At 46.0% G+C, this 12,570-nt stretch overlaps 1 protein-coding gene across 1 annotated transcript in view; it reads right to left on the reverse strand.

Annotated features, from left to right (window-relative positions):
• The window catches only part of IQCK (IQ motif containing K), a 72,698-nt gene that overhangs the window by 38,591 nt on the left and 21,537 nt on the right, over positions 1-12,570 (reverse strand). The window contains exons 4-6 of the mRNA XM_012731651.1: positions 4,623-4,768; positions 4,215-4,267; positions 4,010-4,087 (exon numbers count right to left, since the gene is read on the reverse strand). Coding sequence (XP_012587105.1) covers positions 4,010-4,087; positions 4,215-4,267; positions 4,623-4,768 — 277 coding nt within the window. The remainder of the gene's footprint in view (positions 1-4,009; positions 4,088-4,214; positions 4,268-4,622; positions 4,769-12,570) is intronic.

A 12,570-nucleotide genomic window follows, 5' to 3' on the forward strand; every position in this document is an offset into this window, starting at 1 on the left:
AAAGCAGCTGCTGCTGCCCCCTCCGCTCCCCCACACGCCCCCAGAACCTGCCTGGCCTCCCTTGCACATGCCTTCACACCCACGCAGCACCAGACCCGCAGCCCCCACCAAGAACCTTCTCGACTTTTCTCCTTTCTCCCTTCACTTTCCTCTCACTTTTTACTCTGGTCTCAGAGCAATAAATATGCATCTTATGGCAATCTATGTCTATAAACACAGAGTCCCTGAAAACAAGGTCACTGATTATGTCCACAATGGCTGTCTCTGAGAGGCGGGCATGTAGGTGATTTGAACCTTATTATTCTTACTTTCCTGTCTGCTTTCACTGTGTTCACTGAAATGGCCCTAAAGCCATTTAAAAATGTATGGGGTGCTCAGTAAAATACATGTGATCCATGGGGAGAGGGACCCCTCCTATTTCCCCATATGTCTCCATTATGCTTTGTAATAGGCAGAATAATGGAGCCCAAAGATTTCCATTTCATCGTTCTTGAACCTGCGACTAGGTCACCTTACAACAGCAGAGACTGAAAAGATGTGGTTGAATGAAGGGTCTCCATACAGGGAACCTGCTAGGTCCATAGCAGCCACTGCTTACCACTTGGGAAGTGGCACTTGGCCGTGGCCTGTCCCTGTCCCTGATCCCACCGCAGGGGCCTCATTTCTCTGCATCTTCCGGCCACCACACTTCATAACGAGGAAACGGAGGCTTACAGAGCGTGCTCTGGTCCTTTAAAGTAAGCCCACACATGCTTTGCTACTTTTCCCTACTGAAGGAAGAGCCTAGTCCCTCAGCCTTGGAATGTGGTGGGTGTGGAGGGGCTCAAGTCCCTCACGGAAGAGGCCAGTCATCACTCTTGAGGACACGTAAGCAGCCCGAGTAAAGGCCTTCAGGCGACGGCCAGCACCCCGCGAGTCATCTGAAAGGGCTCCTCCAGGCTCCAGCAGCCTGCAGTCCCTGCCAGTCTTCACAGTGACACAGAAAAGTCTCTGAGTCAGAAGCACCAGGCTGAGCTGCTCCGAATTCCTGACCCTCAGACACAGATAGTAAGGGTTTATCTTTTAAACCCCTCACTTGTGGGCTAATTTGTTCCACGGTAGTAGATAACGAAAACATTCAAGGTCATATGACCAGTAAGTGGGGGAGTGGAAATCTGAAAGTTCTTGGGTCCCTAAAACCGATGCGTAGTCCAAAGCTACCAGCAGTTGTGATTTATATTTGTTTCTTTAGAAAACCTCCACAGGGTCTCTCTTTCCAAATGCGTCTTCTTCCAGCCTGTACCTGAACCCCACTCCAAATGCCCATTCACCCTGCCCCACAACACTATTCCCTGACTGACTTCCCTTTTACTTTATCAGCTTTAGGCTCTCAGATTTTGCACCTACACCCTACTGTTGTCAAGAAGATGAAATGAGATAATGTGTATAAGCAGTTGCAAGTAGTGGCCCATTGCTGTTACTTATCACACTAGTTACCTCCCCGGGACGTCACGCTCCTGCCCCTGGACCAGGACTCAGCCCCGGCTGTACAAGCCAGGCGCCTCTGCCCTGAATGGACAGGTCTGACTGGTCAGTCGGGGGGTGTGGGTGGAGGGGGCAGTCAGATGACTTTAAAGTTCAACCAGGGAAGAAAAACACTAGACTGGCTCAGAGATTCTCAACTAGGGTGATTTTGAGACCTTTCTCATCCTCTTGAGTTTCCCAGTGCTGTCCCTGCAGTGAGGGGAGGCTAGCTTCCGGCTAAGCACCCTGCAGGGCGCAGGCCTGCCCCACAACCAAGATGGAGCCAGGGTTGTCAACAATGACACTCCTGGGTAAGAGGCTGTTTCCCAGCTGGGGCCCTTGCTCTCCTTAAGATGTTGCCTCTCTGCCGCTTCACGCTCCAGAATACCCCTGGACACAACACTGCAGGACACCTGAGCTCTGGTCTCTCAAGATCAAATCTGGGCATCACCCAGTTTGCCATTGCCCAACTGGGCTGGCTCCAGCCCCATGAGGATGGCCCGCAGATGGTCCTGCGTTTCACTGATTCCCTTCAGCTATTTGCTAACAACTGTTTTACAACCCTCACTATCGAAATTCAGCCAGCTGTAAACACGTCTTGCTCACCCAAGGGCTCACGCCACTCTCGATTCACCTGTGTTTTCTCCACACTTCTGAGCTGTGTCACACATCGCCAGTGAGCAAACGATATTTATTGCAGCCAATTCGATTCATAACATTTTAATTTTGGGCACACTTCTGGGCATCCCTTTGAAAGGGAATGGAAGCAGCGAATACAAATGCTGGTTAAGGCAAGAACTCTCGTGTGCCGAGCCCTGCGGAGTTCAATGCAAGGGTCACGTCTCGCAGCTCCCAGTGCATTAGCTGCCTGGTCACAGGAAGTTAGTAACTATTCTAAATGGAGAGAGCACGCACAAATGACGAGGGATTTGAGAGGAATTTCATTTAGAGACGTTCTTATATTTTAAAGGTTCTTTTCATTGATTATTGTCAGTAGAAAATGTTTATTTTTCAAGACAAAGTGGCAGTTTGGAGAATGATACCAAAAAGACTTTTTTAGCAAAGGAAATGTGGATCTTTCTTACATTAATCACCTCTGGTCAGTAAATTATAGGCTTGCCATTTTCACAGTGGACAAAGTTAGGCTTAGGTTTAGACACGACATAAGAAACAATACTTCTAAACCTAAGCCAGACTATGATTGCATAGTCTCAGAGTAAAACAAACAAACAGATAATACGTAGGGGATTTTCAGTTCTCTAAATTGACAAAGTCAGCCAAGAGTCTATTCAAGTTGGCATTCTCCAAAAGTGCAGAGTGACATAAGAGATGCAACATTCAAGAGCTCAGGGTCTAATTCAAAGCCCTCCCCCTACCATGGGGCTTTACACAACCTCACTTGATTTCTAGTGTCTCGGTGTCCTGCCCTGTTCTTGCAAAGGGCCGATGTGAAAGCATCTCAAAGCAGCAAGTCAAATACATATATATACTTTCCTGTAGACAGAGTTACCTTCTACATATGACCTGAAATGGCAGACGAGCTTAAATGTCATCTGCTAAGTAAGATCGCTGCTACCCAGCCTACATCGAATTAAACTCCTGACCTCTCTGTCCTCCTCTGCTCTGTTTTTCCCTAGAGTGATGGTTTGTTTGCTTATTGTCTGTCACCACCCACTGGAATATAAGCTTCATGAAGGCAGGAATTTTCTGGCTACTTTGTTCACTTCTTTATCTCTAACACCCAGGATGATGTTTGCCACATAGAAGTATGTGTTAGATATTTCCTATATGAAGGAAAGCATTAAGCAAATCTAGAAATGAAATATACTATAAAACCGTCGAAAGACATGAATTGGGTAAATGGAGTCAATGTGGCTAGATCTTAAAAGCATGTATTTGAATCAAATAAAAAGAAGTTACAGAAAAATGCATACATTTCTTTGTTGGTAAAATGGAGCTGATAATATTGTTATCAGGATCAAGTTAGTTTGCTTGTGCTAAATCCTGAAGGAAGTAATAGACATAAGCTCCTAACGAATGTTAGTTATCACCTTCATAGTTATTATTGCTATTTCACTGAGCAAGAGGGGGAGCAGCAGGTATCGAACTCAGGTCTTAGCAGTGATAGTGCTGAGACCCAACTCCTTGGCTACCAGTGAGGCTCTCCTAATATTTTAAATGTAGAGTTGCTGCATATAAATAAAAATTAACATTTATAAAAACTGAGTTATATTACCTGAGACATAATGATTATGGGAGAAAGAGAAAAGGAGAGAGAGAGAAAGAGATAAGAGAAGAGAGAGATGAATTACTTAGGATAAGAACTTTTTTAAGTTTTCTGTTTTACTTCTAAAGTGCTTCTTGAATAATCACCACATGGACAGGATTCCAGTTAAGAGTTGACCCGAGTCTTGCATGAGTTGGTTCTCTTAATTAGAAGAAATCTATCATTAATACAATCTTAAAATCAAGAATAAATTCTTTAAAGCCTTGAGTCAGTACTTACTGACACTTCAGCCACTGCTCCACAAAGGGAATGGAGAAGAATTCTGTGAATAGCTCCCCTATCCTCCTTGGATTTTGACTGGTCACAGATGCCATGTTTGATTGACAAGAAAACAATAAAGAAGAATTCAAGTCAATTACTGATTGCAAATTACAACTACTGAATCCTCAAAGCCATTGAATATTTAAAGGCATGAAAAACTTACTTGTATAACCACTCAGTCAGAAAATCACAGGCGATGAATTTAGTTCGTTTCCTCTAAAGAGAGAAAAGAAATTAAATTATATTCTTTGCCCACTTGTCCAAGTAGGACAAAATAAAAGAGGTTAATTAACTGCTGTGTTAGATAAAATATGCACAAGTCCTTCACGAGGGTTATAAACACATCAACAAACAGTAACTCAGGCAACATAAAAAAACCTGAAAACATTTTCCATTCACTTGTGGATAAGCATATTTTCTGACAGCAGGGACTAATGAAAGCACATGTGGCAGGGAGTTTATTGCATGCTTTTGGAATTGTCTTGCAAAGGTTTAACTTACATGACCTTTACTCTTAACTTATTGCTTCTCCAATCACTCCAGCCCTCTGACCAATAGTATCTGCATTCACAGTGCCACCTTCTGACATGAAGCCGAACACCTGGGTGCCAATCACCAGACCGGCTGAGCTCACCAGCTGTCTACCGATGACCACTTCTTTCTCATTAGAGAAGTCTGGCTGACAACCATAAGAAAACAGATGTTTGTCAGTCTTCCCTGTAGCGAGGGGCAGCCATAGACACAATTGGAGACAAAGGTGGACAAGTCCTGTGGGTTTCTGTGAACATCCTGGAGAATGGGGGAGACAACACACCGGGAACAGCAGTAGGGTGCACTTTGCAAGGCAGCTCCATTTAAAGTCTCATATAACCCAAAACCACCAGTTAACTTCTAGATTGCAGTTATGGAAACTAAGAGCTTTAAGGTCTTTGTCTTTTCTTTTAAAATAACAAGGGAGCCTCTCTGGTGGTGCAAGGGTTAAAGGTACCACTGTGAACGGATCCACAGGCACTCCAGCATGAGTTCGATCCCCAGCCAGGGAGTGACCTACATGGCACAGCAGACTTCTCCTGTCTCCCCGCTGGTCCTCAGCAGTGGATTTCTGTAGATCACCTGTTCTGCTCCCTACTCTGTCTCTGGTGAATCCTCTCACCCTCCATACCTCTGACCTATACCCAGGTTGTTTAAAATAACAGGGGCTCAGAGCCAAATGTTGGTTATCATGGAAAGAGATCCTACCCAAGAATGAAGGTAAAACAGAGTCTACCAGAAATTCTCTGTCCCTCCACTGTGCTCTGTGTCCCAGATTGCTGGTTTTTTGGTTCATGTCAACTAGGCTCCCTTATTCTCTAGTTGGGCCCAGCAAATGGCAGGTGCCAGAAAAGAAGCAGACAGGGAAGAGAGAAAGGCAGGGTGTTATGGGTTGAATTATGTGTCCCCTACCCCCAGTGAAGAGGTTGAAGTTCTAATCCACAGTACAGTCAGACACCAGTCAATGACGCGTCCGCCAATGATGGAGCGCATTTGATGGGGTGGTCCCCACAGCCTGTATCAGGGAGCCCAGGAGTAGGCTGTGTCACCCAGGTTTGGGTAAGTGCCTTCTATGGCAGCTGCAGAATGATGAATTATCTAAGGACATATCCCAGTTATTAAGCAACACACGACTGTACTTTAGAATGTGAGCTTATTTGGATACAGGATTATTAAAATACAACTAGATAAGCCCAACCACTCCTGAAAGACAGCCGCTCCAATACAGATGAATAAATCTGTGGTTCTATGACAAGGATGAAGGGGGATGATATTGTGTAGACCAGCCACAGCCAATGCCTTGTGGCATATACTAGATCATCGGACTAGACTCTGGACAGAGCTACACTGGAGGTCAAAATCCCCCAAAGTGTTCATGTACATAACTCAATATAGTCTCTTTTTGGGTTTAACAAGTTTGAGTGGAGTTACTTATTGCTTAAAATGAAAGCATTTTCATTACTTTTCCTTGTTCTCCAGTTGGCCAATGCCCACTTCTTCCATGTGCTCATGGAAAGACTTTCTAGCCATTCTCACTCTCTTTGGTAAGAGCTTAGGATCAGGGCTCCCCCAGGTCTCTGTGAACCCTGTCATGGCACTTCAGATAGAATTGTGACATACCTATCAGCCCACACCTCCACCTCTCCCACTCTCTCTACCTTCTTTCTCTTTCTAGTCTCCTTCTTTATATTCCAAGTGCTTCACTGCATGTCTTGCACAGAGGAGCATTTGGGTAAGTGGTAAGTAAATGAATGAATGAATTCACTATGCAATTCTCAAGCAACAAAGCAAGAAAAAAATCCATGTGCAGGAATATAGATGTTTCAGAGTAGGGGTTGCTAACCAAATTTTGGACAACTTCTCTTCACCTTCTTCCCACAATATTTTATCATGATAATTCTTCCATTCCCTATTTCTTTTTACCCTTTTGTTTTGAAGCAGTGAACATGGCTTTATAATCTCACACAGAGCTGAAAAGATTGTTGTGAAATTGACTCTCAGCAAGAAAGAAGGCGTTACTGGAAATATTTCTCCTGAAAGCTTTATTGTAGCTACAATAAAATGATGTCTGAGTGGCTGGGGGAATTGTTTGCAGTCTTTACCTCATTGCTGATAGCCTTTTTCTTTTTTAAGACTTATTTATTTGTGCATACAGAACTGGGGTACAGGCCAGAGGTACAGGGGCGGTGAGAGGATTCCCCAGAGATAGAGTGGGGAGCAGAACAGGCAGATCGACGAAGTACACTGCTGAGGGGAGCAGCGGGCGGGCCAGGAGAGGTCTGCCGCTCCACGTGGGGATCGAACTCATGCTGAAGTGGCTTTAGCTTCTTAGTGCCACACTTTAACCATCTGCGCCACCAGGGAGGGCCCTGCTGATAGCTTTTTATTTAAAAAAAAACCTGAATTGCTGCTGGCCAAGGAAATAAAATGAAATGTACCTGACCACTTAGTGGTCAAGTCCCGCAACAGGAAAGCGTCCATTCAAAATGTCACCAAAAAAAACAAAACAAAACAAAAAAAAAAAAAAAAAAACTTGTACAACAATGCAAATATGTATCTAGCATGAATAGCCTGATAATAACTAAAACAATCCAGCAATTGTCGCTCTCTCACTGCACAAAAGATGCTTTGTCCTCGAGGCATTTACCGCACTGGGCTGGTGGGAAAGATTCCTTCCCCAAAGGGAATGCAGCTTGACTTTATTAAATAGACTTTTCAGATCGCCAAATGGCCTGATGTATGAAGGTCAAGCAGACAGAGTTAGTCACTTCTGAGGCAAAGATACAAAGTGGGAGAGACTCTCTCCTTCCGTCCTGGAGCAGCGTGGATGTGCTGCGTCCTCAGGCGCAGAGAACAGAGGGACACTGTTCAGCTGTTGTCCAGTTCAAAAATTATCTGAAAGGGAGCTGAAAGAGACAAGAAAAGTGGTGGGGAGGGAAGAGGTAAGAGAGGAAGGAACAGGAAAAAAATTGAAGAGCAAGATTACAAAAGTGGGCAGGAGCCGCGGGCCTACGTAATATGGATAAAAACAAACTTCATGTTCGCTCTGTGAGCGTGAAAACACACAAGATTTGGCGAGCGGAGGCAACAGTTAAAACACCCTCCAACAAGGGCAAAGATAGTTTTTTTTTTTGAATCCAGAATTAAAAGGACAAAGACTAAGTCAAGGAACAAGACATCACCAATCCACTCAGAAACACCAGACGGAAGGAATGCAGAGATAGGTGGGGAAGTGAAGGAGAACAGTAACTGCAGGGCACGGTCTGATGGGTGGGTGTGACGTCTCGGGCCTTTCAGTCCTTCCACACGCGGGCAACATTTTTCGTAACATTTGGTAGGGGACCAGGCCTCAAAGAGAACAGAGGCACAGACGTGTAGGTGCTGCAGTTTACACATCAGAGGCAGACGATTCCTGGATGCATGTCTAGGAGGACTGAGGCTGAGGAGAGGAACAACCCACGGACCCGTGGTGCCTGGCACTGCCCCCAGAGGCCCAGAGCACAGGCCGCGAGGTCAGTGGCACGAGGGTGGCCGGCCGGCCGGCTGGCACTGTGCTGGCTGAGGCTCTGGGCTTGCCAGGATACAAATATGCTCACGTTACCTTGGTTACTGGGTGTGTGTGTGTCTGTTTTCTGTCAGTTTAGGGTACATTTTGCTACAACTACCCCTCCCCAAAGCTGAGCCGCTCGTGTCGTCACCCGTTTCTCTCTCAGGTAGCATCGACATTTCAGTCAGCCGTGGCTCTGCCCGCGTTGGCCTCGTCCGGGACGTGACAGAGCAGGCTGAGCTCTCTGGGACAGCGCTAGTGATGCTGGCAGATGGACATGACATGGGGAGCCAGGGTTTGATCCTGGCTCCAGGACATCACGTCCATTCATTCTGTGACCCAAGCAGTCACCTGGTCAAGCGACCCTTACAGGGAGACCACAGACGCTTTTCCACAGAAATGGCCAGTGTGAGGGCAGGAGGAGGGCCCCGGCCTGTGGGCTGGGCAGGGCCCAGGAGGAAGTGGCACAAGCTTGCCAGCTGCTTAGGGCACACTTTCGGTTCTGGTTCTTGGAGAACTCAGCTCCTGGGGTTTGGCGTCTGCCTCAACTCTCCACTACTTTTTCTGGTGGTGCTGCTCTCTCTCTCTCTCTCAATTGCTTCTTCCTCTTCCTCTCTCTGCCCCAAGGTGGGGGAACTCACAGTTCTTGGGTCTTCCTATCTCTGGCCTCGTTCCCCTTCTACCCACACAGAAGTCTGTCCCTTCTCTTCATCGTCATCTCACCTCCCACCTCCCCAGGTGGGAGAATCTGACTGGGTGACTCGGGCTCTCCGGACCCACTGTCCCTGCTGGGCGGAGTGATTGCACCAGGTCATTTCTTAGCCACCTGCCGTCCCAAGTGGCTGCCTCAAGGCGTGACGCATTTCCCTGCTTCAGTCATTTGTGGCCAGGGTAAGGGGGACAAGGACGAAGCAGGGACAAAGGGCTGCAGTCCAGGCACTAGACTCTAGGAATGTCTTCACCTCCACCCCCCACAGATACTCTGCACGACCATCTCCCAGATCCCCGAGACCCCACCCCAGGCCACCCCAGGTGGATCAAAACCAACACTCTTCCCAGACACTCGGGCTGTAACCAGATGCTACCACACTTATCACAGCAAACTTCAAACAGAGGTTGATGTTTTTCTTCTATGGCATTAGAATTTCATTAGAGGAAAAGATATTCTTCTGAAAGAAGTTCAAAACATGTGCGCATAACAGAGAATGTGGACCAAGACGCCCAGAATGAGCCACAAGGTCATTTCCAAAAGTGTTCTTGATCAAAGGAATAATGCTAAAGTAATTCTGCCACACCTTTCCTGAGAAAATCTATTTTCTCCACTCCTTAGAGATTTTTTTCAAACAAAAGCTGATAGTATTTCTAATTTCCCTTATTGGTCAAGGACAGGAAGTGGGGTTCTTCCCTCTCTGACTAGGGTCCTGGCACTCTTTGAAATGATATTAAGTATTTAAATTTTTAAAAAAGGTATATCTTAAAAATCATCAACAGTAAATACCTCTTTGATGGGCCAGGAGGGCAAAAAGAAAAGAGAGTTTTGTTTTAATGAATTATTCACAGTAACATATTTTAATGGTGTGAGATCACCAAAGCACTTAAATCAGTGGTTAAAAATAGTTTCCTGATACCAACCCTTGTTTACAATACTCTTCACTGTCATGGAATTTGATGAGCAATCAAAAGCCTAAAGGGAAAATTTTACTTTGATAGGATAGGGCAGAAAAAGGCAGGAAGTCTTATCACTTCTATCCAGACTGCTTTAATCCATATTTAAAGCTGAGATAAGGTTTCTCGCCAGTCTTCATTTTATTCATGCATAAAACTCCTGCTCTCTTTCCAGATTAACTAAGGTGCACTGTATCAGTCTGGCCCTGTTGAGTGCACCTTAGTAAATCATTTATTGAGCACCTACTAGGTGCAAGATGCCGAACTTGATAAAGATAAAGATAAAGAAATGAGTGAGGCCCTTCCTGGTGGTGCAAGGGGTTAAGTCTCAGCACTGTGAAGCTGTCCATACCCACTGCAACATGTTTGATCCCCGGCCCACAGCAGACTTCTGTCTCCCCACTACTCCCCTCAGCAGTGTATTTCAGTCCATCTGCCTTTTCTGATCCCTGCTCTGTCTGTGGTGAATCCTTTCACCCTCCACACCTCTGGCTTGTACCCCAATTCTTTTTTTTTTAAAAGATTTATTTATTTGTACATACAGAACTGGGGTACAGGCCAGAGGCTCAGGGGCAGTGAGAGGCTTCACCAGAGACAGAGTGGGGAGCAGAACAGGCAGATCGACGAAGTACACTGCTGAGGGGAGCAGCGGGCGGGTCAGGAGAGGTCTGCTGCGTCATGTGGTCACCTCCGGGGCAGGTGGGAATCGAACTCATGCATAAGTGGCTTTAGCTTCTTAGTGCTGTGCTTTAACCCGCTGCTCCCCTCTGTATTATGTACACATAAATAAATACATCTTTAAAAATAAAAAAAAGAAAGAAATGAGCGAGGCCTGGCCCCACTGTGGTTATTACTCAGTGTCCCGCTGCCCCTCAGCTGGGTGGCAGCCCGAAGGGTGGAGGATGAAGCCCAGCACCTGTTAAGCCAACCTCACCTGCCACTGAGACCTGAGCCAACCTGCCCACACGTCTCCTGACCCAAGGGCTCCCGAATGAGGAAGGGGCACATAATCGATTCAGAGTGATGCCCTGTGAAAGGTGCTATGCAGGGGCTTCTGGGGGAGCTTTCCTTTGCTTTTCTGAAGGTGCCTGACCAGTCCCTCCCAGTTGTTGCACTAGGTGGAAGCAAGACCTTTCTGCTGCCCAGACAAGCCAGGCTAAGGATGAAGGGAGCGAACGCTTCTGAGAGACCAGGCAAAAGAAAACCCCAGTCCCCGGGTGGAGATGACTGAGCCCCTCATTCACCCTCATTCAGCCTTCTTCTTCTTTTTTTTTTTTTTTTCATAATATAATAGGTTATTTTTACAACATTTTGTGTCTTTTTCCATCTCAGTTGTAATCCCCGTGGGCTTCCCATCACCAAATCACCCATGTGCCATCACCATAGTCCAGGGCACCCCCCCCCACACACACACACAGTTTTTGATCCCACTCCCCACTCCACTCTGGTATATAGTTGTTCATTATTATTATTGTTATTTTTTCCTCTGGTCCTTTATAAACTCCTGCTATGAGTGAAACCATCGGGTAGTGTTCTGTTTCTTCCTGTCAGCTTTCCTTCTTACCTCAGAGCTGCAAGTGCCCGAGCCAGCAAGTCCACTCATTGCAGCGGAATGAATCCTGGCCAAGACAGCGGCCCACTCTCCTTTTTGCTTTCTTTTGGTAACAGAAGTTCCTTCTGGGGGGCCCAGACCCACCTTTTCTGGCCTAATGCTCTTCCACGGAGCCAGGCTCCTCCCATTGCCCCAGAGCACCTATGTCCCCTAGTCCTGAGGACTGATTCTGAAGTCAGTGACTGACATGAGTCACTTCTATCAGAGAGAATTTTTTTTCTTTCTCTATTTCACTTGAGTCTTAAGGGACATAGACCGGCACCAGGAGCTTGAGGGTAGAGCAAAGACAGAGGAAACAGAGGTAGAGAAGGAACCAAGACCTAGAGGCAACATCCGGGCTCCAGATGGAGCAGTGCCAGGATCTACCGGTCAGCCTCGGGTCACCCCACTGACCAATCGAAAACCCTTTTCTGCTTAATTTCAATGAGGTTTTCTGTCACTGGCAGGACCTGCCCTCCAAGAGTTAACTCCCTAAAATAGAACGTTTACTGTGCACCGGGCTGAAACAAACTCTTTCAAGCTCATTTTAACTGCTAAAAATATTAACTGTTTATCAAAAAATTGCCTACAATAAAAATTATTGACTTTACCCTGAGTGCCCCAAAATATATTCAGTGATGCACTGGAAAAAATTTCCCAGTGAAGCTTATAATGTAGCTAGCTACTGAGCCAGCTCCATTTAATATAGCAGTCCAATTAAGTTCTAATTAAGTTCTGGTCTCCTGTGTTCCAATTAAGCTAATCCAAAGACATGGCTGGATGTCAGGGGATCACTTAAGAACATCAACCCAACTGTACTGTTTAATCTTTATAATGATATTTACATATCTCAAACTTCATTTGCTCCAGTGGAATACAACCCAGGTCACGACAGAACAGAACGGTAGTGTGGCCTTTTAATCAACCAGGAGTCTAAGGATATGGTTAAAGGCTGGTCACCAAATAGCACAGTAGAGTTCCTGCCTTAAAAACCTTTTCCCAGGGGAGGGAAATGCACTGGACTATGGTGATGGCACATGGGTGATTTGGTGATGGGAAGCCCACGGGAATTACAAACTGAGATGGAAAAATGCACAGAATTATGTAAAAATAAACTGTTATTTAAAAAAACAAACAAACAAACAAAAACACCTCCCGGGCCCTCCCTGGTGACGCAGCAGGTTA

This window comes from Condylura cristata, unplaced genomic scaffold (genome assembly GCF_000260355.1).
Source record: "Condylura cristata isolate star-nosed mole 26May11 unplaced genomic scaffold, ConCri1.0 scaffold00032, whole genome shotgun sequence".
NCBI classification, from domain to species: Eukaryota; Metazoa; Chordata; class Mammalia; order Eulipotyphla; family Talpidae; genus Condylura; species Condylura cristata.